At 39.4% G+C, this 25,362-nt stretch overlaps 1 protein-coding gene across 1 annotated transcript in view; it reads right to left on the minus strand.

Annotated features, from left to right (window-relative positions):
- PHLPP2 (PH domain and leucine rich repeat protein phosphatase 2) overlaps positions 1-25,362 on the minus strand; it is a 72,851-nt gene that overhangs the window by 35,692 nt on the left and 11,797 nt on the right. Inside the window, exons 3-4 of the mRNA XM_029211522.1 lie at positions 18,574-18,707; positions 5,152-5,342 (exon numbers count right to left, since the gene is read on the minus strand). Of these exons, the coding sequence (XP_029067355.1) occupies positions 5,152-5,342; positions 18,574-18,707 (325 nt within the window). The remainder of the gene's footprint in view (positions 1-5,151; positions 5,343-18,573; positions 18,708-25,362) is intronic.

Here is a 25,362-nt window from a genome sequence, read left to right on the forward strand (position 1 = left end):
CATACAATGGAATACTACTCAGCCGTAAATGGGAATAAAATATTGATACACACTAAAACATGCATGAACCTTGAAAACGTTATATTAAGAGAAAGAAGTCAGTCACAAAGAACCATATATTATATGATTCCATTTATATGAAATGTCCAGAATCAGTAAATCTATAAAGACAGAAAGTAGATTAATGGGCGCCTGGGGCTGGAGAAGGAATGGGGAGATGACGGCTAAGTAGTGCAGGGTTTCTTTTCAAAGGGTCATGAAAGTATTCTAAAATCGATTATGGTGATAGTTGTACAACTCTGTGAATATACTAAAAGTCACTGGATTGTACACTTTAAATGAATTAATTGTACACTATATGAATTCTGTCTCATAAAGCTGTTTAAAAAAAAACCAAAGGGGGAATTCCCTAGTGGTCCAGTGGTTAAGACTCCACGCTTCTTCCACTGCAGGGGGGCACGGGTTCGATCCCTGGTCAGGGAACTAAGATCCCGCATGCCGCACAGTGCGGCCAAAAAAAAAGAGAAAAAACCAAAGGAATACTTATTTAACAGATATGTTGAAGGAGTAGGATCCATAGGGCATAGCCATAAGTAAATTTATTTATTACTCTTTAAATCACAAAACAATCTCAGTTTGATAATTATCTGCTGAATGAATACTTTTTACTATTGTGGGTGCTGGGGACATAACAGGGGAAAAAATTAACAAACCCTCTGGCCTCAATGGAGTTTATATATCAAAATGGTGACATGAGAGCTTCCCTGGTGGCACAGTGGTTAAGAATCCGCCTGCCAGTGCAAGGGACACAGGTTCGAGCCCTGGTCGGGGAAGATCCCACATGTTGTGGAGCAACTAAGCCCATGCACCACAACTACTGAGCCTGAGCTCTAGAGCCCACAAGCCACAACTGCTGAGCCCGTGTGCCATGCACCTAGAGCCTGTGCTCCACAACAAGAGAAGCCACCACAACTAGAGAAAGCCTGCACGCAGCAACGAAGACCCAATGCAGCCACAAATAAATAAATAAAAAATGGTGACATGATATAGCATAATATGCTAAAATACAGAATGAGTAACATGAAGAAAAATAAAGCAGGGTACAGGCTTGGAGGGGAACAGGGTAGGTGATCTGAGTTATGAATAGGACAGTCAAGGAAGGACTCACTGAGGAGGGAACATGTGAGCAAAGACCCCACAAGTCTTTTATTTTATTCAGGAGCAAGGTGTGGAAACCTCCTGGGGAAGGAGCATTCCCAGCTTAGCAACAGTCAGTACGAGTCCCGGTAATGCAAGAATGCATGCCTGTTTCAGAACAGGAGAGTCTGCAGGCCCACATGATAAAAGCCAAAGTTTCCACTTCAAGGGTAAGATTGCTCCAACCCTTTCCCCACCACTGCGGCACACTGGAGGTAGCTGCCTGCCTGCAAGGGGTACCTTGGCCTACTTTTTGGACTCACCTCCCCCCTTACTTATTAGGTGCTGGGATAGAAGCCATTACTGACTCCCTCCATCATTGAAGTGGGGCAGGAGGAAGGACAGGGAAGACGCAAGCCCAAAGGTTCTTACTAGACTAGGAGAGTCATAACCTGACTTCACACTCTCTGGGCCTACCAGATTTTAAAGGGGATGATCTTCCTCAGTAGGTCCTTTTGAGGATTCTTTGGATACCCGCCCCCCCCCGAATCCAACCAATGATGGCTTCTCACGTACAGATCCGTTGACCAGGCTAATGCATGCTATTCTAGCAGGTGACCACTCCCTCCTCAGACCTGAAGGAATCTGGTGGTCCACTGACAGCCCACCCTCCAGTGAAGTCTGTTTGCCCCTCCAGGTGGCCCCACTGGACATATTCTAAGAGAATCCACCCACCTACCCAATGGCTCCTGCTCTCTCTCAACCCATCTGGGTCACATACTAACAAACCCAAAGAGTACACAGTGATCCCAACACATGAGTTAGGCGCTTTGCTCTATCACCAAAGCAGCCGGCAGCTTATCTTTCGTCCTCAAGACTTCCTGGTTAGAAGGCAGGACACCAGCGCACTATGTCCCCCTTACTGCAGGGGACCCATATCAGGCTCTCTTGGGTCCTTTTGAAACCTCTTTCACTAGGCTTGAGGAAAGAGGCAGAAACCTCCCTCAGTACCATTTGGGGTGGTGGCAGGGATTCACTGCACAACAGCTCTCTTCAACAACCCAACCTATATAGCTTTGATGAGGATGAAGTCTTTTTATAGTTATGGAACCACTTACATCTTTGTCTGACATCTCACTTTAGTATGTCATAGCTACTGAATCTTGGTGAGTCAGCTGGAAACTTCCAAGTTATACTCATAAATCACTTATCCCAAAACTGCATCACACTTTCCTTACTGAACACACCACCACATCTTGAATACTGTTCAGGATAGTTTGAGCTTTAGTTGTTTAAATTTATATTTAAAATATTAAAAATTTTAAACGTTTTTACAATCAATATTAAATTTACTACCATATTTTGTCAGTGTCTGCGCTCATCTCCTATTTATCTCATGCCTTCCCTTTGAATTTACTTTCCTTTGTTGTTTTCTTTTTTTTTTGTTTTTTGGAAGGGTGTTGTTTTGTAATTTTTTTAAATGAAATTCATGTCCACTCTTTTATTTATTTTTGGCTGCATTGGGCCTTCGTTGCTGCACGCGGGCTTTCCTTAGTTGCAGTGAGCGGGGGCTACTCTTCGTTCTGGTGTGCAGGCTTCTCACTGCAGTGGCTTCTCTTGTTGCGGAGCACGGGCTCTAGGTGCGCGGGCTTCAGCAGTTGTGGCGCACGGGCTTAGTTGCTCTATGGCATGTGGGATCTTCCCAGACCAGGGCTTGAACCTGTGTCCTCTGCATTGGCAGGCGGATTCTTAACTACTGCGCCACCAGGGAAGTACCAGTCTTTTTTTCTTTTTTTGGCTGCACCGCGGCAGTGAAAGCACCCAGTCCTAACCACTGGACTGCCAGGGAACTCCCTCATTAGTCTTTATATGCCTGAAAATGTCCTATTTTGCCTTGACTTTTGTAAAGTAATTCAGCTGGATATAGACTACAGGTTGACATTTATTTTCTCTCAGCAATTTTGCAAATAGTCTTCTACACATATTGTTGATGAAAAGAAAGCTGTTGTCAGCCTGTCAGTTCTTTGCAGGTAATCTTTTCTTTCTGGAAGCTTCTGTGATTTGCTCCTTCACGTTCTGCAATGTTTCTACGTGTCAACTTATTTTTATTTATCCTGTTCAGTACCCAGTGTCTTTTCAATCTGAACACTCATGTCTGTCTTTATTTCTAGAAAAATCTCAACCGTTATTTCTTCAGATATTGCTTATCCATTCTCCTTTACTCTCCTCTCTGGAACTGCTATTAGATGTATACTGGACCCTCCCTTATGGGCTCTCTTATACGTTTTATCTGTGAAATTCTTCAGTACGTTTGTTGGTTCATTACATTCAGCTGTGAAGTAGTGGCTTAAAAACACAGCATCAGTTCAGGAGTGCTACAGCAGCTCTGCCCTGCCACCAGGGGCCCAGGCGCCTCCTGCTTTCCAGAAGGCCACACTCAGCAAATGCCTGCAGTTTCCAGCCACCACATGACTGCTCCATCTCCAATACCAAGAGACTATGTTCCATAAAGGAAGGAAACGCAGGGCAAAGGGTCAAGCCATCCACGTCTCTCCCACTTTAAAGGCCTTTCCCAAAAGTCCCACCTGCAAACTTCTGTTTATATTTATTAGCCACCACTAGCTACAAGGGAGGCTGGGGAGTTTTTGATCTTGGTCACATCACCACCCTGAACACAATTCTATTCTGTTAGTGAGGGAAGAGAGAGAACGGACAAGAATTACGTAAATGGGAGGTTTGTTTTTCTTTCTCTTTCTTGCTCTGTTTCCCACTTCCTCTCCGCCAATCCTCCAACCTTGTCCTCACTCACCTTCTCCCTTTGGAGAAATTTCACTTACTTTCTTCACTATCCTTCAGCCCCCAAGAATAGAACCAGGTCTCATATTGGTAGTAGTGGGTTCCTGCTCCACGGATGATACTGGAGTGACACACATTCATTTATTAGGCTAGGTGGGGCTTGTTCATTTCCTAGTCACAGGGCATACAACTGGGTCCACCCATTTGTTTAGAACCACAGCCAGGAACAAGCCTTGGTTCCAGTCAGTGGTTTACAGAAGTTTTTTGTTTGGGTTTTTGTTTTTTTCCAGCTTTTTATCAGGAACAAAGAATACCACTCATTTCCTAGCTTCCAGCAATAAGCTTGGGCCAGGTCCCCCATCATAACCAGAGTACTTTTAGACCCAGATACTTATAGGAGCTAAACCCCTAGGCTGCCACCTTTCAGACCCAGAGCCCAGTAGGCCCTCACCACTTACATTTCTATTCCACATTCCTAAGTCCAGCTATGTCCTTTCATATGTTTATTTTTTAAATATATGTATTTTATCTATATTGCTGTGTATCTGGATCAAACTGGCTATCTCAAAGCATGATTCACAAAGTCATTTTGTCTGGAAGTTCTCTTCAATTCAGATTGTTTTATGATCTTCAAGATTCAACATAAAGGAAATAAAATTATGTATAACTTCCTATAAACATTATCTGTTTTCCAGACTTGGAAATGCCTTTCCTATGATGGGGAATTCTCTAGTACAGATGCTGCTGGGTAGGAGCTTACGACCACTCCAGACTCTGAATTTCAGTCTAACGGGGGAAAAAGAGAAACAGGAAAGAATCTATTTTGGAGGGGATGCTAACAGCTACTTCTAGTTTACAAAGGCAGCTTCTAGTGGTAGCATCCTCTGTCTACTCTTGGTGGTACCAATGAGAGAGCATTTAGTGCCTAGCAGTGGACGCAGGGCTTTCTCCAACAGACGGGTCCTGCAGCAGAATTTGGGGCATGGATAGTCTTTGGACCTCCCAGGGAGTCTGTGATGTACATGAACTTGTTTTATGCTTAAATTAGCCTGAGTGGTTTTGTTTAAAACTAAGAACACAAAAACTTTGTGACGTAATCTTTAATAATGCTCATATTCGTTTATTTGAAAAGATGTGGAAAAAGCTCTGAAAAGCATATGTGATATTTTTTTAATTAAGATGATTAGAAGAAGAATAATTCATCTTTGTGAGTCTTACCTTTCCCCCAACCAGAGGCAAAATGTGCATCTTTCCAGTCTGACAATCCTTCACTGAGGAAACGATGAGGCAGGTGCCACAGAGAACAACCAGGCGTTCAGCCCACTTATGCAGCTGGGTCTTTCCCTTTCGTACATTATAGATGCCAGACAGAAGGATTCGATCCAGATGATCCATCTGGCATGGTTTTTCTGAAAAGAAAAGAGTACTTCAAAAGCCACCATTAAAGTAGCATAAAAATAATGAAAGGGAAAAAGAAAGTATTACACGTTAACATTCAGCAACCCTAGTATAGATTTAGGTAACCAAGCAATAAGTATTACAAAATAAGCTCTCAGTCTTAAAATGTTGTCCATCCCTAAGTTATATAATGGAAGCACTACAAGTTGTGGTCTAGAGAACAACATGTTATTTTGGATGCCATTGTTAATCCTTCTTCCAACAGTCATATCTCCCATGTACACAAAGACAGACAGAATGACAGAGTGGTTAAGATCATGGACTTGGGAGTCAGACGCTCAAACCTGAGTTTGAATCTTGGTTCTGCCACTCACTTTGTTTCATTGAACTAGATAATCTCACTGACCTTGACTTTCCTCATTTATAGAGTTTGGATCTTAATACTATCTACCTTCAGATGGTTCTTATAAAAAATTAAGATAATGAATGTAAAATACTAAGCACAGTTTTAGATACAAAACAAGTATGGAATAAGTGACAGCCACTATTGTGCTTAGTCTATTCTGGAATGAAGAAATGAACAACTAGTTCTGTACACAGCTAGTTCTGTACAAAGAACCCCCTAAGGGTTAGGGTTAGGGTTGGGGTTAGGTTTAGGTTTAGGGAACGGGGACGGTTTAGGGTACTGCTGCTCTTTGTGAAGAAAAGCTTTCGGCTGATATTTCAGTCAACTATCCCAATCATGGTGGCAGAAGCAATACATGCATGCAAGAGCTTCTCTATTTTTTGCCACCTTTTAGAAATCTTTATATGACTGAGGTATAGTGAACAAAACAGAGCATTATGACAGAAGAGATGTTCTTGGTTAAAGCACTACTAGAAACAGACAGTAACTCTACACAGAAATGAACAGGATCAGCAACAGTACGAGGCTGTGCAAACACCAATAAACAGGGAACTGAGAAAACTGGGTTGTACTCAGTATTATTACATAATTGATTATGGAACCCTGAGCATTGCTTTGCCCTATTAACTATGTTTTTCCCATATAAAAAAAACGAAGAAATGGGCTAGCTTACTTCAAAGCTTTTAAAACTTTGTATGTTAACACCAGATGTATGGAAGAGTCATTTCTCCTTCTATTCTAGGCCAATCCTTTCATCTCTTTTCTAAATTCCACCTTCCTTGGGGAGTTTGGTTCTTCATTCTTCTTACTCTTCAACTCCACCCTCCCTATTGTTTCTATCAAAGCTACAAAAGCACTCAAGTTTTCTCCCATTCCTTCTCATTCTCAACAGAATTCCTTTAGTTGAGGGATTCTCTAATTCCTATGTGCCCAAGAATTATCTAAGAATTAGTTTAAAATGCAGAACACCAAGACCTACCCACAGAGAGTCTAATTCAGAGGGTCTGGGATGGAACATAGGAAAATGTATTTTTAACAAGTATCCCAAGTAATTTAAATGCAGATGGCCCACAGACGATATTTTAAGAAACTATAAGTTTAACCTTTTGAGGCTCTTTTCTTCTCATTTGTGCTTCTATATTAGCTATCTCTGTTACCTCACCTTTTATTTACTCAATTTACTTCAATCTGGCTTCCACTTCCCAAAAACTACACTATTCATATGTTGATAAGGGCTTTCAAATTTCTATCTCCTGCCCCAATCTTCCCTTAGTTCTGATCTCATATATCCAACTGCCTGCTAGACATGTCCAACAGGTGTCCCCATTCACCTCAAATTTACAGATTCATAGACTCATAGACATAGAAGACAAACTTGCAGTTGCCAAAGGGGAAAAGGGCAGGGGGGGGATAAATTTGGAATTTGGGGTTAACAGATACAGACCACTGTATATAAAATAGATAAACAACAAGGACCTACTGTATAGAAAAGGGAACTATATTCAATATCTTATAAGAATCTGTAGTGGAAAAGTACCTGAGGGGAGTTCCCTGGTGGTCGAGTGGTTAGGATTTGGCTCTTTCACTGCCATGGCCACAGGGTTCACTCCCTGGTCAAGAAACTGAGATCCCACAAGCCACGTGGCACGGCACCCCCCCCACCACCAAAATAAGTATCTCAAAAAGAATACACACACACACACACACACACACAAAACCGAATCACTTTGCTGTAAACCTGAAACATTGTAAATCAACTATACTTCAAAAAAATAAAATAAAATTTTACAGATACAAAACCAGTATCAGAATGAAAATAAAGTAAAACTATCTCTATTTGAAAATATGATCTTGTATATAGAAAATTACCTTCCTAGGTAAGCCACACCAAAAAAACACTATTATAACTAACAAATGAGTTCAGAAAGGTTGCAGGATACAAGATTTTTAAAACACCAGTTGTATTTCTATGCACTAGAAATAAACAATTCAAAAGTGAAATTAAGAAATCAATTGCATTTTATAATAGCATCAAAAAGAATAAAATGAAAATACTACAAAACTTGTATACTGAAACTATAAAACATAGTTGTAAGAAATTATAAAAGACATAAATGAATGGAAAGACAGCCAGTGTCCCTGGGTTGAAAGACTTAATATTGTTAAGATGGCAAAACCCCCCAAATTGATTTACAGATTTAATGCAATCCCTATCAAAATTCTAGATAACTTCATGACAGAAACTGACAAACTGATCCAAAAATTCCCATAGAATGCAATGGACTCAGAACAGCTTGAACAGTTGAAAACAGGCTTTTCAACTCAAAACAATCTTGAAAAAGAAAAACAAAATTGGAGGACTCATATTTCCCAATTTCAAGACGTACTACAAAGTAAGGAGCTGGCATATAAAGTGCAGTTCTGATATAAGGATAGACATAAAGCAACAGAATAGAGAGTTCACCAAAAAAACCCCTACTTTATGGACAACTCATTTTTGACAAGGGTGCCAAGATAATTCAATGGGGAAGGAATAGTCTTGTCAACAAATGGTGCTGGGAATTCTGGATATCCACATGCTAAAGAAAGAAGTTGAATCCCTAACCTCACACCATATACAAAAATTAATTCAAAATGGATTATAGACCTAAACGTAAGAACTAAAACTATAAAACTTTAAAAGAAAAGATAGGAATAAATTTTGTAAATTTAGAATAGGCAATGGTTTCTTAGATTTGACATAAAAAGCACAAGTGACGAAAAAGAAAATACAGATAAACTGGACTTTGAAAATAAAAGGCTGTGTGCTTCAACAGACACCATCAAGAAAGTGAAAAGAAGACTCACAAAACAGGAGAGAATATTTGCAAATCATATACCTAATAAGAGACTTGTATCCAAAATAAAGAACTATTACAATTCAGCAATAAAAAGACAAATAATCCCATTAAAAATTGGGCAAAGGATTTGAACAGGTACTTCCCCAAAGAAGATATACAAAAGACCGACAAGCACATGAAAAGATGCTCAACCTCATTAGTTATTAGATAAATGTAAACGAAAACTACGAGATACCAGTTCACACCCACTAGGATGACTATAATCAAAAAAGACAAACAATAACAAGTGTTGGCGGGAATGCAAAGAAATTAGAACCCTTCATGGTTGGGGGGATTATGAAATGGTGCGATCACTTTGGAAATCAGTCTGACAGTTCCTTAAAGCTTAAACATAGTGTCACCATATAATCTAGCAATTCTACTCCTACATCTACATCCAAGGGAACTAAAAACATATGTCCACACAAAAACTTGTACATGAATGTTCACAGTAGCATTATTCATAATAGCCAAAAAGAGGAAACAACACAAGTGTCCATCAACTGATGAGTGGATAAACAGAATGTGGTATATGCATACAATGGAATATTATTCAGCCATGAAAAGAAATTAAGTACTGATACATGCTACAAAATGGATGAACCTTAAAACACTATGCTGAGTACAAGAAGCCAGCCACAGCAAGCCAAGTATGTATGATTCCATTTGTATCAATTGTTCAGAATAGGCAAATCTATATAGACAGAAAGTAGATTCATGGTTGCCAGGTGTTGTGGGAGTGGGAAATAAGGAATGGCTGCTAACAGATATGGGGGTCTCATTTTACAGTGATAAACATGTTCTAAAATTGGATAGTGGTGATGGTTGCACAACTCTCTGAATATACTAAAAAGCACTGAATTGTACACTTTTAAAGAGTGAATTTTATGGTATGTGAATTGTATCTCAGTGAAGCTGGGTTTTTTTTAATCTCATCATTTTTCCGAAACTTGCTATTGCATTTATATTCCCCATCCTGGTTAACAGCATGATATATTACAAAGTTAGCTACATCAAATAAAAATGGGACTTCATTACAGCTTCTCATGCTTCCAAATTGTCTAATAGTCTTTTTGAAGTTTACATGAAACAGATGTTAAATCAATGGATGTACAATTCTTTGAGTCTCTCTTTCCTTGGCCTTATTTCTTTATATTTAATCTATCCATCTAAATCTATCCATCACCACTCTCAGAAAGGAACATTCAATTTGGGGAGGATAAGTTATTTATACATGAAATAACATGCTGTTTATTATTATTTATGGAGGGTTTGCTAGATATTCAGAGTGCCTCAAGTCTCTGATCTTCTGAAAGTGGTAAAAAACAGAATGAGGAAGTTCTAATAAATGTTTGGAATGTCTAAGAGTTCTAATTAAAAAACAGACTTATAATCTCGAAAGCCAAGGTTCTAAGTGGAAAATCAGGGATAATTTTAATTTCCCTATACATTTATACTTTGAAATGTTCTATAAAGAAAATGGATTGCTTTTATAATTAAAAAAAAAGAGCTTCGAAAACAAAGCATCAAGGACAACCCTGTAGCAATGAATACGTCTATTGCCCATAGGATAGTCTCTAAATACCATTTTTCATTAAAATGAACCAGTCCTTAGAAAAATAATCTATTCCTGGTGTGAGTCAGATGATGAAAAGATCAAGAACTTAATGGAAAATCTAGAATGCTATCAAAGACAGTAGTTGGGTCATGTTGGAAGGACATAGAAAGCAACCTGAAAGAGCTCCCCCTAGCTGAGATGGGACAAATTGAGCATCAGAAAGAAAAATGGCTGCAAATGAATTGAAACAAATATAAATAAGCCCATGAGCTCATGATGATAACTCAAAACAGACAATAAAAAATGAAGTCACACAGACAGATTGTGAATATAATCTGAAAGGCAAAGCAATATAGCTTCTAGAAAAGAATAAAGGGAAAGACTGTTAAATTGGACTATATCAAAATGAAATACTTCTTTTAATCAAAAGATGCCATTAAGGTTCTGGCTCTGAGTTAAACAGAGAAAGCCCACTCTACCCTGTGTCTCCCACTGAATTCACCTATAAAACCTGGACAGAATACCTGGAGCACTGGTGAACCCCAAGCAGGCTAAACTCAACGAAATTCAAGCCCAGACACTTCATAATCAAACTGCTGAAAATTAAAGACAAAGGAAAAATTTTTAAAGAAGCCAGAGAAAGATGAAGCACTATTTATATACGGGAACAACGGCTCAAATGACTGTATAAAGTGTGTGCAGGAGCTCTATCATTCCAACTGCTCTGAAAATCTAAAGCTAGTTCAAAATAAAAAGTTAAACAGACAAATAAATAAATACTGGCTGATATATTTTGGGGTAAAAATGAAACATTTACTTACATTTAAAGAGTAAAACAGGAAACCTCAAAACAAATTTCAAACTCGCAATAGCCACCCCCCCCCCCACCCAACACAAGAACACACTCTGATTTGAAGTATTTCAGTAGAAAATCTTGTGAAGCAGTGGTGGCTAAGCAATCCCACAATCTGGTTTCGTGACCCTGAACAAGTTCCATATTTTTAGGCCTTAGTTTCCCAAGTTTAAGACCAAGGAGTTGGATTAGATGATCCCTAGTCTTTCCCAGTTCTCACATTTTATGGATCCCTCTTATTCTTCTAAACTGTTTCTCCATCAACTATATGGTAGAGTACCTTAGAGGTTAAGAAGATGAGATTTAGGGTTTCCCTGGTGGCACAGTGGTTAAGAATCCGCCTGCCAATGTAGGGGACATGGGTTCGAGCCCTGGTCCGGGAAGATCCCACATGCCGCGGAGCAACTAAGCCTGTGCGGCACAACTACTGAGCCTGCACTCCAGAGCCCACGAGCCACAACTAAAGAAGCCCGCACACCTAGAGCCCGTGCTCCGCAACAAGAAAAGCCACCGCAGTGAGAAGCCAGTGCACTGCAACAAAGAGTAGCCCCTGCTTGCCACAACTAGAGAAAGCCTGCGGGCAGCAACAAAGACCCAACTCAGCCAAAAATAAATAAATTAATTAATTTAAAAAAAAAAGAGATTTAGAACCCGTTAAGACCTCTCCAGAGTAATAATATCTACCTACATGGTTGTAAGGATTAAATGAGAAAAGGTACATAGAGTGCTCAGCACCTTAGTACATGCTCAGCACATAGTAAGGGTATAAAACAAATGCTAGTTGTTATAATGAAAGTTCTGCCTTAAGCCTCCTTCTTTTCCTATATTTAAGTATTATTTTCAAGATAATCTTAACAACTTCCACGGATTTAACACTCCCATGTACCTGACTCCCAGACTTGTATTTCCAAAGCTCCTAGTTTCACACTTCCAACTACCTGCCAGACATCTCCAACTGGATGTCTACCACCACTTACAATTAAACATGCCTGAAACCAAGTCATCACCATCCCTGCAAACCAGATCCTTCTCACAGCTCTCACAGCTCAAGTCCTGTCAGTCTCCGGAAGCCACCCAGCCTCAAAACCTCAGAGCCAGATTTGCCTCTTAGGTTCTCTTCCTCAACTCCTTTTTTCAATCAACCATCAACACTTACTGACTATTCCTTCAAAAAGTCTCTATACGAATGATTCCTTCCCATTCCCTAGTTCAGATCCCTACTAATTCACGCCTCAATTATTATTCACTCTGGTGCCAGATTCATCTTTCTCAGGCTCACTTGGATCCCATCACTTCTGCTACCATCTGCCAAATGAAGGCTAAACTCCTGATATTGCACTCAAGGCCCAAAACAATCTGAACTCAAATTATCTGTGTGTGTGATTCACAGAACATGCACTGAAATTCCTAATACCCCACCTCTGTCCTCCTTTTCCTTTCTGATTACTGAAATTCTGTCGATTTTTAAAGAACCAACCCAAATACTACATCTTCAGAAAGATCTCTTTGATTCTAGAGATATTCCTGATTTTTCAGAGAAGAAAAGTGAATGGGAACTTCCTTATCGACTATCAGAATCTATCATATAGGTATATTAAAAATAGCATTGGTATTAGCATAAGACAAAGACATCAATGTAATAGGACAGTGTCCAAAAACAGACCCCCACCTGTATAGGAACTTAATAATAATAAAGGTAGTGCTTCAAATCAGCAGGAAAAGGATGAGCTATTTCATAAGTATTGTTGGGACAACTGGCTATCAACAGAGAAAAAAGTAAAGTTAGATCCCTACCTCATATCACATTCTAAAAATATAAAAGTACTAGAAGAAAATATAGAGTATGTTTATTTCCTAGGATAGGGAAGGAACGTAAAGGTATTAAAGGAAAAGACTGACTAAATCTGATTAAATAAAACTTCTGCACAATAAAAAACAATACGCAAAACTACAAAACAAGTTACAGGTTGGAAAAAAAATGTGTCACAAATACAGTATACAGAGGATGTATATTCAGAATATATACAAAAGTCCTTCTGGGGCTTCCCTGGTAGCGCAGTGGTTGAGAGTCCACCTGCCGATGCAGGGGACGCAGGTTCGTGCCCCGGTCCGGGAAGATCCCACATGCTGTGGAGCGGCTAGGCCCGTGAGCCATGGCCGCTGAGCCTGCGCGTCTTGAGCCTGTGCTCCGCAACGGAAGAGGCCACAACAGTGAGAGGCCCGCGTACCACACACACACACAAAAAAAAGTCCTTCTGATCAATATGAAAAAGGATAAACAACAGAAATATCAAGGGTTAATTCAAAGGAGAAGAAAACTTAAAGATCAATGTAAATATGACACAATATTCAACCATACTAGTAATCAGGAAAACAAAATCAAAACAACAAGACCAACATTTAATCCATTAGAGTAGTAAAAGTTTTAAATGCTAATAATATTAAAAGGTGATATTGTGAGCAAAGAGGTACTCTGATATACTGATGGGATATACATTCGTTTTGCAGTAGTAACTATTAGTATTTTAAATGAGAATAAATATCCTATGACCCAATAACTTCATGTTTAGAGATTTACCCTGAAGAAACATAGGTGCAGGGACTTCCCTGGTGGCGCAGTAGTTAAGAATCCGCCTGCCAATGCAGGGGACATGGGTTCGAGCCCTGGTCTGGGAAGATCCCACATGCCGTGGAGCAACAAAGCCCGTGCGCCACAACTACTGAGGCTGTGCTCTAGAGCCTGCAAGCCACAATGACTGAGCCCATGAGCCACAACTACTGAAGCCCGTGCACCTAGAGCCCGTGCTCCACAACAAGAGAAGGCACTGCAATGAGAAGCCTGCACACTGCAACAAAGAGTAGCCCCTGCTCACCGCAACTAGAGAAAGCCCGTGCACAGCAACGAAGACCCTATGCAGTCAAAAATAAATAAATTTTAAAAAATAAATAAAATAAAAATTCTGATTACATCATTAAAAAAAAAGAAACACAGGTGCACAAAGATGCAATTTTACTACAGTGCTATTTGTAATAGTCCATCACTAGGGAAATTGTTATATAAACTATAATACATACATGACATCCAATAGTACGCAACATAAAGAAATGCATATAGAAGATAGTTAAGAAAAGACCTCCAAAACACTGTTGGGAGAAAAAAAGGATGAAGACTAACACCAAATGACAGCATTTATGTAAACAAAATATATTTCTGCAAATACACATTAGATAGGAATAAAAGTTAGAAAATTCTCAACGGGTATATACCAAGTTGATTATTACATCATAATTATCACATTATATATCACTGCTTAATAGATAACCACTATCGGTATATACTTGTATTAACTCAAAAATTCTACTTGTAGGAATCACTTCCTCCCTCTACCCCAGAGGTCAGCCATTCTCTTCACTTTTATAATAGTAATTTCCTTGTTTTCTTTATGTTTTTGCTACTCATGTATTAGTTATAGCAATTTTTAACTACTGTAACAAAAAGAATATACTGGCCCAAACACAAGATAAATGTAATTCTCTGCTAGGGTGGGCAGTCTGGGTTCCCAGGGGTCAACTCTGTCGAGAAACTCCAGCTGATGGTGGCTCTGCCATTTTCAACACATGACTTCAATATTGCTCTTGATGACTGCCTGCCTACCCTACAGAAGAGGAAAAGAGCAAGAAGTATGCATGGGAGGCTTTAGGAACCAGGTATGAAAGTGGCACACAACAATTCCACTCCATACCACTTTAGAAAGTTTTGTCACAGGTGCACACCAAACTGCACAAAAGACTGAGAAATGAGATGTAGCTGGGCAGTCATGGGCCCACCTCTAAGTCTTATTACGGAGGAAGGAAAGAGCAGCTTTGGATGGACAGAGAGTGGTACTGTCACACATCTCTAAACAATACGGCTGAGTTTTGCCTGTTTTCGAACTTTAAATGAATGGAAACATACTATATATGCAATTCTTTTGTATCTGGTTTCTTTTGTTTGTGTTTATGCTCCTTGGATGAAACTGTCTCAAACAACGTGTACAGAGAATACCAAACAGAAAGAAATGCTCAGGCTGGGTGCTATGCTACCTGAGCTATTCAACCCCAGAACTACAACATCACTAGCAAATCACACCTTCTAGATGCCACTTCCTCTTACATAATAAGGAGTTGATTAATGGGCTCTCTTAATCTCTGTGACTGATCATGCTACCCACTCATCTTTAGTTACATGTTATTTCAAGGCTTTTATATCATGAATCTGTACTGAGTCACTCCACTCAGTTTCCCCCAGCACCCCCCCAGAAAGACTGATAACTAGCATTTGCACAATGGCCCCTGGAGTACCGGAGACGTTTCATATCTAGCAAACAAAGCAAAACACTGGTTTGAACTTAGGCCCTCTGACCCTGGCCTCATTAACAGTATATGCTAAGCTAACGCACCAAAGACTCTATGCAAGAAATATTGAAAGCTGATTGCTAAGCTATTTGCTTCAAAAAGAATACTTCAAATTCTTTACAACTCCTCTCTTCAAAAGGAGAGGCCTAAAAAAAAAAAGGTGAGGGCTATTTCCCTTCTCTATATAGTGTGGGCTGTATTTGGTGACTCAATTCTAATAGAAAGTGGTGAAAACAATGGTGACTTATGAGGCTAGGTCATAAAAAACACTGAAGCCTGTGTGTTGTGTGTATGTATGTGTGTGTGTGTTATGTGTTTGCGTGCACATGCATGCATGCACTCATGTGAATGTGTGTGTTTCTCATCACTGGGGGCAGCTAGCTGCTACATCGTGAAGACTCTTAAGCAGCCCTAGAGAAGGGTTCACATAGCGAGCAACTGAGATCTCCTGCCAAAAACTGGTGAGAAACTGGGGCCTTCTACCAACAGCCACATGAGTGAGCCATGTTAGAAGTGAATCTTCCAGCCCCACTCAAGCCTTCAGATGACTGCAGCTTCAGCCAATATAATGAGTACTATCTCACTGAGACTCAACCCAAAACCATCCAGCTAATTCCTCCTAGATTTCTGACCCATAGAAACTGTATGATATAATATCGGGACTTCCTTGGCAGTCCAGAGGTTAAGACTCCGTGCTACCACTGCAGGGGGCATGGGTTTGATCCCTGGTCAGAGAACTAAGAGCCCACACGCTGCGCATGGCACGGCCAAAAAATAAAAATAAATTTAAAAATAAATATTTAATATCATTTTAAGTCACTAAATTTTTTTTTTTTTTTTGGCTGAATTGGGTCTCCACTGCTGTGCGTGGGCTTTCTCTAGTTGCAGCAAGCAGGGCCTACTCTTCGTTGCAGTGCATGGGCTTCTCACTGAGGTGGCTTCTCTTGTTGCAAAGCATGGGCTCTAGGTGCATGGGCTTCAGTAGTTGCAGCATGTGGGCTCAGTAGTTGTGGCTCGCGGACTCTAGAGCACAGTCTCAGTAGTTGTGGTGCACAGGCTTAGCCGCTCCGCAACATGTGGGATCTTCCCAGACCAGGGATCAAACCCGCGTCCCCTGCATTGGCAGGTGGATTCTTAACCACTGCGCCACCAGGGAAGTCCTAAGTCACTAAATTTTGAGGCAATTTGTTACACAGCCAACAGAAAATACCCTTATCTATCTATCTACCTACACAAACATACATACTTTTTTTAACCTTTTATTTCTGGTGCCATATACATATATTGCCTATTTTCAAAAGTAACTAGCTTTAAAAACCTCTTTCTCAAATGTAATTTTCTCACTCAAATCATACTAGCTTCTCTGAATTAAAAGAGCTCACTTTTGTAAATGTTCTGTGTTAATGACTCCCCCACCCCCGCAAATATAGTAAGTACTACGAACTGGTACTTTCTTTTTTTTTTTTTTAATTTATTTATTTTTGGCTACGTTGGGTCTTTGCTGCTGCACATGGGCTTTCTCTAGTTGCGTGAGCGGGGGCTACTCTTCCTTGCGGTGCGCGGGCTTCTCATTGCGGTGGCTTCTCTCGTTGCGGAGCACAGGCTCTAGGCATGTGGGCTGCAGCAGTTGTGGCTCACGGGCTCTAGAGCGCAGCCTCAGTAGTTGCAGCGCACGGACTTAGCTGCTCCACGGCATGTGGGATCTTCCCGGATCGTGTCCCCTGTACTGGCAGGTGGATTCTTAACCACTGTGCCACCAGGGAAGCCCCCCAAACTGGTACTCTTTTTGAGTTTACTGGAAATATCCTCTTAAGGGAATATTAAGATCCTAGGCATGCTACAATTTATCAGGTGTTATTAATAAATTAATGCAATCATGCCAACTGTTGTGTTATAACTGACTTCAAATGCAATCTCACTGGTTATAAAGGAGCTCGCCAGCATCTCAAGGCTCAACTTTCATCCCAGAATGAAAACATGGAGTGAAGAACTTATGTGCAACCACATATAAAGAGCATGTTACTATCCAAGATTTATTGTTATTTTTTAACCAAGCTTTACAGTAATAGATCGGTTGTGTTCCTCAAATTAGTCTTAAAAGATTTTCCTCAGATTTAACATCAACCTAGCAACTATTCTCCCTCCATGAACTAACAAAGGAGAGAAATGAATGGAAATAAAATAAAATGAAACCAACTTTTAAGGGACATGTCAGAAAATATTGTTGTGGTGAAAAATTATAAATAAAATCTTTTGTGAAGTGCATTTAATAAAACTGGCTTGTGACATGTCTCACAAGAGTTCAGATTAAATCAATAATTTGAGGAATGAGAGCAGGAAATCTTAGTAAATGGTTATGCCTACATACACTAATAACTTAGTTACTAGTTCAACTGTTTGATAAATGGGTCATATTAACTCAAAACTGTTAGGTGTTAAATAGCTCTGTTATTTACTAGCTGTATGACCTTGAACAAGTTAACTTCTCTGTCTCTGTAAAATGAGACAACAGTTCCTAGAGCATAAGGTGGCTATACTGAGTAAACTGGGTAATTCACAAGCATAAAAGCACACAGTAAGCACTCAAAAAATGGTACTCAGTAGTATTATTAGTTATTGATGTGTATTTGGAGAGTAATATTCAGAAATATTCTGACTTCCTTAAGGCTAACTTTATGACTAAAGTGATCAGATGAAAAATAGTCAATAAGGAAAAAATGCACCAAAAGAGAAGAGCATGTAAAATATCCAAGATTTAAAGCTTACTAAATTCAACAATATACACGTCTGATGTGTTCATCAAATGTTAAGTCATATATGATAATAACCACCTACTTCTCAACATTCTCGAACTATCCAGAAGTTCATGGACTTTATAAAGAACTTGAAAATATAACTGATACTAAAGCTATGATTTGATCAAGATGCTGACAAAAGTACGTAACAATTCTGTAAGTGAGCAAAACACCAGAACAAAAAGAGCAAAAATAAAAAGGGAAGGCTGTTTTTGCTGTTGTTTTCTAACTACATTAGTAAATTGGCTTAAAAATGGCTTTGGATAAAATCTTTTTAAAAGGCTGAAGACAGACAGAGGTACAAATAATCAATTAAAAGTCATTAATGTATACACACAGCCATGATAAATCCTTACCACCATAAAATCGAAGCATACAGCCAAGGTCAGGATTTGCCGCCTCCTCCTGTATGCGCACAGGGTCATCAAACCCCAGCCTGGACAAGTAATCATAAACAATCTGAAGAGGTCGTTCAGTAGGTTCCAGTCTCCTGCTTATACAATTCAAAAGAAAAATATTTGTTAAGTAATAAACACACTTCATTTGATTTTTAAAATCTTTTAATACGTGCTAGATTTTTACTTCTATATCAAGATTTTCTCTAATATCACATGATACAACTAATCTAAACAAGTGGTGCTCAAAGTTTTTGGTCTCGGGATCCCTCTATAGTTTTTGAGGCCCCCAAAGAGCTTTTGTTTACACGGGGTTTATCTATTGACATTTACTGAATGAGAAACTAAACTTAAGAATTTCTAAATATTTAGTTATTCATTTTAAAATAACAATAAACACATTACATGTTAACAAATATTTTTTGAAAACTATATTTTCAGAATAAAACAAATTTAGTGAGAAGACTTGCATTATTTTATATTTTATAAATCTCTTTAACAGCTGGTTTAATAGAAGACAGCTAGATTCTCAGATATGTAGCGTCTAGAAAACTCCACTGTATACTTACAAGACTGAAAGTGAAAAAGAAAATTAATACCTCATTATTATGAAAGAGTTTTGACCTCATGCACCTCTTCAGAAAGTCTCAGAGACCCCCAGAGGGCCCTTTGAGAACCTCCGTTTCAAACTTAAAGGCATCGAATTGAAATTATGAGATATAAAAGATTGTACCTGGCCATAAGTGATTTCACATAAGCTGCAACACAATTATAAATGGAGACTTTGGGTTGCTGACTATATCCTATATATTTCCTCTGGCTTCACAGATGATTTTTCCATAAAAACTAGGAATGAACTGCCCAGTAATTCCCCAGAAATCATTAGATTACATGGTTCTGACTGAAAGCTAGGTAAAACCAGAATGTTAGTAATCACTTGTGGCTTCTGGTGACACTGCATATTTTAAAATCACACAGACTTAAGGCAGCTCATTTACAATTCTTTTATCAGAAAGCAAAGAGTCATAAATACACCAGCTAAGAGCATGAGCTCCAAAAGTCAGACTGCCTGGGTTTGAGTCTCACTTCTGCCACTTATCAACTGCATGTATGCCCCTAGACAAGTTATTTAACCTCATTGTCTTAAATACCCATCAGTATAATGGGTAGTGCCTAACTCACAGAGTTGTTATTAGAAGTATTTATTTATTTGCTTACAAGAAGATATCACATAGTATATAAAGTGCTTAGCAAATTATTTGGCATGTAGTAGTGTTCAATAATGTACTGACATTATTCAAAAAAATTCTTAGGAATGGAATAAAAGTTTAATTAGAATAAAAATAAAATGTCTCCCCTATCTGAAACAACAACCAAAAAACAAGTATAGGAAAGCCTGTATGTTTAAAAGATCTTGAAGAACATTATTCATATCCTAAAAGGATTCTGTTTAGAAAACTTAAGTCTTGTATTAATCAGAAGAAACATGATAAACCTTCCATCATGGCAAAAAGATATGAAAGAACTCTGTGTTTTGTGGTTAAAGAACTAGAAAATACTGGTTGGTAATATGCTTTAATTTAAAAAAACATGAAATGGAAATACTACAAAGTGGAATATAAACAACTGTAAAAATATGGTAATTTAGGAATGGAAATCATATTGATGAGTACAGAAAGTAAAAAATAAAAATAGGGACTTCCCTGGTGGTCCAGTGGCTAAGACTCCACACTCCCAATGCAGGGGGCCAGGGTTCGATCCCTGGTCAGGGAACTAGATCCCTCATGCCGCAACTAGGACCCAACACAGCCAAATAAATAAACATGTTTTCAAAAATCTAAAATAAATAAATAAAAATAAAGTAAAACCACCTCCTGGCCCCTCCTGACTGTTCAGTTCTGACTTTCAGCTTCCATCAGCTCAGAACTACTACATGGGGAATGACCAAAGAACTAAAAGCCTACAAAGACCAATAAATATTGAATTTAATAGAAATGAAAAATAAACTTTTCAGAATAAAAATATCAGTTACAATTAATCTCTAGCCAAATAAAATAAAAATCCACAAAGGGCTGTGACAATTAGGCACCTTCCCAGTACAATGGTAGAATTCTTCGAAGAAGGATGCATTTTAAGAGAGACTTCTAATAAACTATATCCTGGACGGGTCAATTAGCCATGTAATAGGAAGACTGACTGAAGGATTAACTTGAAGACAAGGTGACCAGGGGCATAAAGAGCCCTCTCTACCTTCCAATGTCAAGAAGGATTAGACTTACTCTATCTAGATTGCTCCAAAGAATAGGACTAGGACCAAGGAGAAGTTGCACAGGTAGAGTTGATTGAAAAATGAGGAAAAACCTTAATGATTAGAGAAGCCCAATAATGAAACAGACTACGTCTCAAAATAGTTCACAGAGAGCTAGAGAGCCCTCTGTCACGGACACTTTAGACGAGTCTCCTCTAAGAACCAAGTTGGGCCAGATGATCTTCAGCATCTTTTAAAACTCAGGGCTCTTTCATGTATTTAAGACACCTTGCTAATATAATACAAATTCTACGTGAACACTGCTATTATTTTTGGATACAGAGATCAATGTATTTAAATATAATTCCATATAATGATGACATATTCAAGACCAAGAAACATTATTAATACTTTCAGGCTAAAGCTCACTGACTCAATTTTCCTATTTCTCTCTGGAAAACCAGGAGAAATGGAAATATCCTAATTCTGACATATTTTACCTGATCAAATGTCCTGGTCTAAAAAGGCTCTGTAGATTTTGGAAAACCTCTTTATATATTTCCACCTAAAGAAAGTATTCTCCCTGGTGGGACAGGGAAAAAAAAAATCAAGAGAATCTCAACATCTGCTCTTATTAATTTAGCATAAATGAGCAAACAAGAAATAGTTCAAGAACTGCAAAAACAAGTAAAACGAGGGACTAATTCCATTTACTCATTAAACTCATCTGCTTAAGAGAGTAGAGTATGGGGGAGGGAAATGCTATAATATGCTTACGGATCAATTTTGTGTTTCAAAGTTCCAAAAGTTTAACAGGCCGCTAATTAGCTGTGTGTTAAATCTCTCACAAATCAAAGGAAATATATATACTGCAAAACAGGTGTAGGAGAGAGTATGTTAGCAAAGAAAGGTTCCATTCAGCATTTGAAATACTTCCACTGCGCTTTAAGAAGAGACAATATGACTATTGTTAGCAGTTTTAGTTTGCTTCTAATGCTTCAAGGAGCACAACAGTCCTTGTAAATCTGAATATATGTGCATATGGTTATTTTTCTCCAAACCAGCCAACCAATACAGTAATGCTATCAACAGTGTTTGCAGCTCTTAGCCAATCTGAACAGCGCCCACAGTTAAGTTAGAGGTAAGAGAAGAGTACATTTCATTCCAGGTATCATTTCACAAGAATTCTAGTTAATAGTGGGAGGCAAAAGTATACATTATTTTTCTTTTTTTTTGGTACGCGGGCCTCTCACTGTTGTGGCCTCTCCCATTGCGGAGCACAGGCTCCGGACGCGCAGACTCAGCGGCCATGGCTCACGGGCCCAGCCGCTCCGCGGCATGTGGGATCTTCCCGGACCGGGGCACGAACCCATGTCCCCTGCATCGGCAGGCGGACTCTCAACCACTGCGCCACCAGGGAAGCCCAAAAGTATACATTATTAAAACCCAACATATTGTATCCAAGACCCTAACAAAGCAGAGCAGCATTCTCTACATCAAAGTCAGGTTAAAACTCAATCTCTGGCCATCTATAAAGGTAAAATCTGCAAAATTTGAAGACCGACAATACAGATCATGATACAAACAACAAGGATACTTCGATGAATGTTTACCCCATACCTGACACTATGCTGGGAAGTATCTCACATTTTACAAAACTAGGAAATAAGAAAAATGAGGTTCAGAGAGTCACACAATTAGTACATATGGCATCAGGGTTTGAACCTGTGTCGGTTTCCTTACAAAGCCTAGCCTCCTTTAGGGAAACAATATTATTTTCTAAATGTAGATTTAAAATGTATGCAGAAGAGAGCTCAAAGCACTTCATATGTTAACTTACACCAAGAAACATAAAAAGTTATGTTTTAAAATTACTGTACGTCATTAGTCTAATACATCATCATTTGAAAGATAGACTATTTTTATGCATCATTGTTGTATGAGAGTCTTTCTAGCCTTCGTGGTCCCTGGTTCCTGTGGGGTAGATTCTAAATCCTCAGAGTTTCCTGAGTAATGGGAGTGTCTTAGTTATTCATGAGCCCCTTGGATAACCCCTAGGTTTATGCTAAGAAATGAGCTGACTCAGGATGGGGGCTGGTCACCAGAAAGACCAACCACGTGAAGACAGGGCTGGGGCTTGGAGTGAGCCCGACCTTGGGGGAGGGGAGGGCTGGAGATTTGAGTTCAAGCACCTACCTGATCAATGATTAAATCAGTCAAGCCTACCCTATAATACCTCAATAAAAACTCTGTACTGAAGCTTCCCGATGGATGAACACACTAATGTGCTGGGAGGGTAACACGGATGCTCCCAGACCTCACCCTATGTGTGTCTTCATTTGGCTGGTCCTGATTTGTATCCTTTATACGAAAATTGTAATCTTAAATATTGCTTTCTTGGGCTTCCCTGGTGGCGCAGTGGTTGAGAGTCCACCTGCCGATGCAGGGGACACGGGTTCGTGCCCCGGTCTGGGAAGATCCCACATGCTGCGGAGCGGCTGGGCCCGTGAGCCATGGCCTCTGGGCCTGCGCGTCCGGAGTCTGTGCTCTGCAACGGGAGAGGCCACAACAGTGAGAGGCCCACGCACCGCAAAAAAAAAAAAAAAAAAATATTGCTTTCTTGTGTTCTGTGAGACATTCTAGTGAATTATTGAACCTGAAGGGGTCATGGGAGCCCCCTAAATTTTTATCCAGTTGGCCTGAAATGCAACCAGAGTGTAAAGTCAGGGCGGTCTTGTTGGAGACCAGGCCCTTTAAATTGTTTGTTTGTTTGTTTAATTTTTATTTTATATTGGAGTATAGCTGATTAACAACGTTGTGTTAGTCTCAGGTGTAATGTCCTTTAACTTGTGAAGGAAGTTTGTGCAAACTCTGCGTGGTTAGTGTCGGAACTGTACTGCAGTAAACCAGATGGCATTGTAACAACCATTAAGAAAGAAAAAACACTGCCAGTTAGACTATGACCTACCAACAACTGTAAGATACACACTGATTTTAGAAGTATTAAAATGTAAAAACAAAACAAAGTTTTAATAAAAACAAATTACTTAATGTGTAACACATTCTTTTAAAGCTTTAAAATACTACAGAAATATGAAACACAAAACAAAAATAATCCTTTTCCTTCCTCAGGGTTAATCAGCTCAGTATGTATCCTGAAACAGGACTTTTCATTCCACTTTTACAATATCAAAATATGGTAAAACAAAACTATAGTGACTGTTAAGAGGTCACCCAGCAAGTCAGTGATAGTAAAGGAATTAGAACTCAGGATCCCAAATGCTGAGGGCATAATTTTCTGTTAGATATATTTTATCTATTCTTAGCTTATCTTAAAAGATAGTGTATCAACCACAGAAATCTTAGTCATTTTGATGACTGAAAATAAAAGTAAAAATATGACCACGAGCCAAAGGGCACTTCATTTTGTTACATGTGATATTTTTACAACTTTTCAAAGAGAAGGCAATGACTACACTAAGCTTCACTACTGAGTCATCTGTCACTTTAACAGTCCAATAAAACAGACAGACCAAATAGTATCATGTAAAGGGCACCGGACTGGGAGACAGGATACTTGTGTTCCAACTCGAGCACTAGCACCAGGCAGCTGCAGGAATGTGCTTTGGACCTGACCTCTCCAGGCCTCTGTTTCACATCCATAAAACGAAAGAAAATGGTTTCAGTGATTCCCATGGGGAAGTAACTGGCCTTTTAGGTAGGACAATTCTTTGCTGTACAAGATGGTCCCACACATTGAGGACATTAAGGCTCCCTGTCCTGAATGCTGACCCTAGATGCTGGTAACCCTCCCCTGTAGTTGTGATAACCAAAAGCCCTGCCCCCACACGTATTTCTGGATGGAAAGGGCAGTGGATGGTGAGGTTGGTAGGTTGGGTTCATTTTACTAGTAGGCAGCGGTCTCCAGCCTTTTTGGCACCAGGGGCCGGTTTGGTGGAAGACAATTTTTCTACGGACCGGTGGCAGGGAGGCTGGTGGGGGGCAGCGGGAGGGGGTTCAGGCGGTAATGTGAGCAATGGGGAGCAGCAGATGAAGTTTCACCCACTCACTGCTTACCTCCTGCTGTGCGGCCCAGTGCCAGGGGTTGGAGACCCCTGCTAGTAGGCATCTCTCTTAGGTTCCTTCAAGTGCTAAAATTCTATAAACTAGTAATCCCTCTGTTAAATTCAAGTGACAAGTCCATGATTAAAAAAGAGTAAGGAAAGAAGGAAATCATGGATGATTTAGGAAAAACATGGGGTAATTTTAGTGCCAGTAATCCCATTACTATGACCTAGTTCACGGAAATCAACAATGTAAAGAGTCATGGGCAAAGGTAGTCATCACACTACTTCTAAGGGTTGAGTGACTTGAAACAACCCAAACAGGTAACACTTATTGAGCACTTACTAGGTCCAGGCATCATTTTAAGAAGTTTACTTCCTTGCTCCTCAAAGTGTAGCACATCACTTAGGAGCTTAATAGAAATATAGACCCACAGG

Source organism: Monodon monoceros, unplaced genomic scaffold (genome assembly GCF_005190385.1).
Source record: "Monodon monoceros isolate NGI ecotype Baffin Bay Population unplaced genomic scaffold, NGI_Narwhal_1 Super_Scaffold_10, whole genome shotgun sequence".
NCBI classification, from domain to species: domain Eukaryota; kingdom Metazoa; phylum Chordata; class Mammalia; order Artiodactyla; family Monodontidae; genus Monodon; species Monodon monoceros.